At 33.4% G+C, this 5,949-nt stretch overlaps 1 protein-coding gene across 1 annotated transcript; it reads right to left on the reverse strand.

The window, feature by feature from the left end:
* Positions 1 to 1,261: 1,261 nt before the first annotated feature.
* On the reverse strand, positions 1,262 to 5,272 carry LOC138336773 (carbohydrate sulfotransferase 3-like). Its single transcript, XM_069286331.1, has 3 exons — positions 4,836 to 5,272; positions 4,108 to 4,336; positions 1,262 to 3,631 (listed from the first exon to the last, which is right to left on the reverse strand). Exons 1-3 carry the CDS (start codon positions 4,996 to 4,998, stop codon positions 2,815 to 2,817), a joined length of 1,209 nt encoding a protein of 402 aa, XP_069142432.1. The 5' UTR covers positions 4,999 to 5,272; the 3' UTR covers positions 1,262 to 2,814.
* Between the last annotated feature and the right edge of the window lie 677 nt (positions 5,273 to 5,949).

Raw genomic sequence — 5,949 nt, forward strand, 5'->3', positions numbered from 1 at the left:
TAGCCAAAATTTAAGCGCAGAGGATAAAAATATATGGGGCGATAGGGTCGCCCTGACGGCAGCCTCGTTCTACATTGAAGAATGATGATAGGTTCCCACCCTGAATGATTGTAGCACTGGCATTTTTATGAAACACACTTATCCATTTTCGAATATCAAATCCAAATCCAAAGAATTTTAAAAACACTTTCGATGAAATTCCAAGAAACTGAATCAAAGGCTTTTTGAAAATCTATCATTAATAACATACCCAGTATATCATTTTCTTCTGTATACTTCATTAAATCATAAATTAAACGTGTATTTTCCCCGATATAACGACCTGCAAGAAAACCTGTTTGATCCCTATCAATAATTTTGTGTAAGACAGCTTTTATATCTTCGAGTAATAGTTCCTGAAGCAATTTTATAATATAACAGTAAGAAGAGTGATTGGTCTCCATTTTTTTATGAAATGCCTAGGTTTATCACCCTTCGGTATACAAGTTTATAGTCCCACGACGTTGAGAAACTGAGAGTTCACCTTTCTAAGCCAAAATTAATACATCTTACCACAAAAATTCCCAAAAATTTCCAAAAGCATTTTAAAAAATCCACCTGTAAAGCCATCAATACCAGGACTTTTATTGTTTTTCATACTATTTAAAGTTTTGCCTGCTTCTTCTAATGTAATAGGACCTTCTAATTTATGAGCGTCTTGTATATCTATTTTACAAATATCATAATCTTTTAATAAATCATTCAAATTTACATTTTCAACTTCACTCTCATTGCTATAAAGTTTTTCATAAAAATTACGAACTTCATTTAAGACATCTTCTTGTTTTGAAATTACACTTCCATCGTCTAGTTCAAGTTTTGGAATTATTTTTGATGTGAAGTTACTGTTTTCTAAGTTTAAAAAATACCTAGTCGATTTCTCAACTTCTTCGACCCATTTGGCTCTTTATCTGGTTATGCTACCCTTTATTCTATGCTCTCTGATTTTTTCTAATTCTTTCTTTTTAGAGTCCAATAAAGCTAGATCAATATTTTTGTTTGTGACTCAAGTTTCTTGAATGTTCTGCTGTTATTGAATTTCCAAATGCCTTTACCTGTTTTAAAGCTCAGTTAGTTTAAGTGAAATGGATGGGAATGAATGATCTGATCTATATTCTGCCTCTATACTTGATTGAACTGTAATTAGAAATTAAATTTTCTGACACAAGGAAATAATCTAATCGTGCCTGTTTCCTGGGACTAGTTTCTCCTCCAGGTGTATCTTTTTAAGGTTTCATGATGCTCTCTAAATATGTCTATTAATGAAAAATTGTCAATGATTTCTAAAACTTTATCCCTGGCTTTAGAATTATTTATATGTTTATAACTATTGTCATAGTCTTTACTAGGGTCCAAAACCAAATTAAAGTCACCACAGATTATAACATATTTATTGTCAAATCATCAATTGTTTCAGATACAAGATTATAGAAAAATGGGTTATCTTCATTTGGGCTGTACAAGTTAATGAGTGTTATCTTCAAATTTTCTACACCTATTTCAACCGCGATAAAATTTCCATTGGGCTCTTTTTCTTTCTTTAAAAATTTTAAATTCAAAATTATTTTTAAAAAAGATGGCAACACCCCTAGAATTAGATTTGTAGGAATTAAAAAGACACTGATAGCCCCATTCATTTCTAATCATATGCTCATTTTCCTCAGTAAAATGTGTGTCTTGTAAACATATGATGTTATATTGCATTGATCTTAAATACGAAAACAAATCAGTACGCTTGCTTTTTTCTCCAATGCCCCGACAGTTTGCTGATATTATTGAAATGTTATCTACAATGAGAAAGTAAAGTACTAGAATCAAATATAACCATCCCAAGAACAGAGAGAGAGGTAAAACATAGGAGATAGACAGAAAAAAGAAGGTGACATATACAAGTATACATAAAATACATACGTGAAGTCAAAATCCAAAGACCACTATTAACTCACACTACATGTTTGATTATTGAAATGCCTAGAGTTATCTTACCGGAAGTTGAATAATACATGGAGTATGGTTCCGATATTCTCCAGATCCGGATTTTACAGCAAATAATGCTTACGAATAATAGTGTATTACTCTTTTTATAGAAATATAGACATGTAACAACATATTAACTTCAAATGTTACCGTCAAAATAATAAGAACAAAACAGCAAAATAAATAAGTAGAAAACATATAGTCATCACTCGGTAGAATGTAGCTCATATCACATTCCTTTAGTACTTAGGAAATTAGAATTCAGCTTAAGCAGATAGAAATTCTATACATATTAAACTAAAACTAACAAAACAAAACTACTGCCTGTTTAGAGGCAATGGATTAAACTTATACCAGGGTAATCAAAGAAAAATTATGGTATCTATGTACAATTGTAAAAGTATCTTAAAAATAATGTTATAAAAATATCGATGTCTTGAAATTGGGTTACAACACCAAACAAATACAGGTGTCCCTGTGTAATCTATGTTGACAGTGAGATTCGTTGCAATGATACTCAACTAACGCGCGGTAATTAGTACGACGACCGAATACATAATATGTTATATGTTATAAAACATTAACATTTGATTTGTCTTATTTAAATTGTTAAGAAAGAAGTGTTGTATTAATGGCAAATAACTTTGACGACTCTACGAATTAATCTCGGTTTACATTTCCATTTAAAAAATCAAAAGCCAGTTTGGAAAGGTAGCGAGTCAATAAAAGTTTTAAAAAAAGACCTCGTCAATAGCAGAAACATATATTTCTGTCAATAGGTACACCTTTTATTCAAGATTATAAAAATATCCTCTGGTTATATGCCTCCTTCGTCAACGAAACTGACATATTCCGAAGGTGACTTTCATCTGTAAATTCAGTATAGCCTAGTGCATTATATGCCTCAATGCATTCAAAATCTATAGTCTTAACGTAGCCGAAGTCTATTGTTTTTCGCCACCTGGTGGCCGTTTCATTGGAGTTCGTTCGTTTTGTACACCAATAGCAACCAGATTTATCAAAAGCGGCGCGAGTAATGCTCTTAACAAACAGTTCTTCGTTTATGCTAAAATTCATATCCAAAAACATGAACATGCGTTTTGACATTTGTATTGGGTCCAATGCAATTTTTTCATAAATAATAAATTTTAGCCTATTTGTGTTATATTTTTCTATTTCTATCAGATGGTTGAATTCTTCGTATAACTGTGAACACATGTCTTTTGCTTTCCTTTGAACAATGTTCCATTCCTTTGGATCTAAAGCAGCTTGGGAGGCAAGCCTTCCTCTCGGATCCCTCACTAAGTAAATCACTTTCAAATCGGGAATCATTTTCAAGAGAATAGGGACAGATTCCAAATTCAGCAAGCGGACAGTTTTAACTGATCGAACTTTTGCTTTTTCACAAGTCCTTTGAAGATGCATTATACAACGTGACATTGGGTAGACATTGTATCTTTTGAGACAACGGGCATAGTTGTGTAGATTGGTGGAGAATGACCCGATGAACTTGCTTTGTAAGTCTTTGAGGTTGATACGACAAAAGTCACATGTAAACCATCTGTATAGTAAGTCTGCCTCGACCCAGGCCGCGTCTTGGGTATAATTATACACACTGAAAGGGAAACATAGAATTAAACAAAAAAAAATCATAATTTCATGACAAACACGTATATATATTTAATATAGGAATGTAGGAATAACCAGTTACTAGTGACAACCAGAAGTAAATGATAGCATAACTAATAGTCACATTTGGGATTAGCTTCGAATCTTCGGAGTAAATAGTTTGAGAAGACTCTGATGATCGTCATCCTAAGATGTAAGGCGATGGTATTGTCCGAAACTAGCAAATGATGCATTTGCAGAAAACAATATCAAACAATGTTTTATTGTGACAAGATATTGTCGAATGATATTGATAGAAATAGGTGGGGTTCAGTGTATTTCCGAGGGGCGTTTTAACCGTACATCTAACAATAAACATCGAAAAATTGTAAGACGATGCTTAAATAAGCGGAATTGGATAGAGATACAACCTCTTTAAAATCATCTTTAACAATGAATTCTAGAAGAGTCTACAGATCATACCGTCGGGAGCCGTTGAGAAAAACTACAGGTTGTCCAAGTTCCATAGACTCAGCTACAAATCTGAGTGGCTCAAACGCATAGAAGCTGTCCTTTGACTTTTGAATGATGTCACCGGTAAAGGTCGAACCACTTCGTGGATGAGTAATAATAAGCACGTTCGATATCTTCCGGGTGGACCGAAAAACCTTTCGAGTGTGAACAAAGTCACTTGACACTGGAGGACAAACAACTGAAGTAGACAGAAACAAAAGGACACTTTACTAACGTTTTGTATTTAAGAAAGTGATATAAATGTTTATTTTTTCTCCTTAACCCTTGTGCATTTTTAAAGATGAAGGCTTAATATAGTGTAACACCAATTCATAACGAAAAAACCCCTCCATGAAGTCGAATTTTAATTTCTCATTCCAATACTTATTCGATTTTCAGATCCTAATTAACATAATAATAGGTTCAAAATGCATTATTAAGCATTTTGATGATAAATTCAACCTTTGAAGTAAACCCCATTTTACATGTACCCCCCTCTGCCTTTGGTATAAACAGCTGATAAGAAAGATTCAAAGTTTAAAATTCTTCGATGAAGGAAGTTATGGAGGGGTTATGGATGTTAAAAACATCTCCCATATTTAGGAAAAGACATATAATAGAATATGAAATAATATGTAAATTCATTTCAAAATTCATTTTCTTCTTTTGATGGATAATATTTTCTCTGTTCCACATACCTATATCTGGTCGTCGTATGGGTTGATTGGTAAAGTACATAGCCATCAGTATTCCACAGCATCCAGCGGATAATATCAAAGCAAAAATAGTAGGTAAGTTCCCAGCCATGGTGATCAGGTTGGTAGGCAGAGACAATGACGAGATGTATGTCTCCAATGTCATCGACACACGGTATCATCAGTACATATTGGTAACACAATTGATAGACAGGTATTATTCAATCTAAGTCATAATTTATGTTAATATCCTAACCAAACATTGGCCGTGTTATCCATGTTTAAGTGGTGTTTACATGCTGGCCTTTTGTTTACAAAAGACATATCCTACAGGATACACTGCCACGATAACACTGTTAATATTCTCTGTGGATGAGTTGTGTACACACCTAGTATACATGGTAGTTTTGATCGTATGTATGCATATTTTAGGCCTCACGATTTATCAATGTATTTCAAGAATGCATTTGTAAGTTACGTTTACTTTTGCACATGTACACCTTCCACGGACTTTTTTTCAATATGATAAAACAAATCAGACGATTGTACGAGTATCGACCATTATAGAGTACTGTATATGACAGATACGTGTACTCGTATATAGCGTGCTTCATAGTTTGTTCACGTAAAATATCGTGATCGCGATACGAATCTCAGAGATATATCTAGCGTTAAAATCTTAACGACTTTATAATCAATGAATAAGTGCTTGTATTTTGTAATTTAAAAAAGCAACAAACCGAAACACGGTATCCAACAATGAGCAAAAATCAAAGGTTATCGTAAGATTCTTTGTCTGTATATCTTAATAATAGAGAAGCGTGATAACAGTCGGTATTCCTTAGTCTATATATATCAAGGAGTCCTCATTGGCACTGGCACGTGAAACTCGATACTAATAGGTTATCCTTGTATACGTCAACAAATATCAGAACAACAACAAACAAACCCCAATTGCTACACGAAGCAAATATCATGTCGCCAGTTATTTTCGCGGGGATGATAGTTTCGCGATATCGGAAAACATTTTATCCATGCAGATCCATTGAGAAATGGTCGAATCATTTACATGATGGAAGCCATAACGCAAAAATTTAAAACTACTTTAAATCAAGAA

This window comes from Argopecten irradians, chromosome 12, assembly GCF_041381155.1.
Source record: "Argopecten irradians isolate NY chromosome 12, Ai_NY, whole genome shotgun sequence".
Taxonomy (NCBI): domain Eukaryota; kingdom Metazoa; phylum Mollusca; class Bivalvia; order Pectinida; family Pectinidae; genus Argopecten; species Argopecten irradians.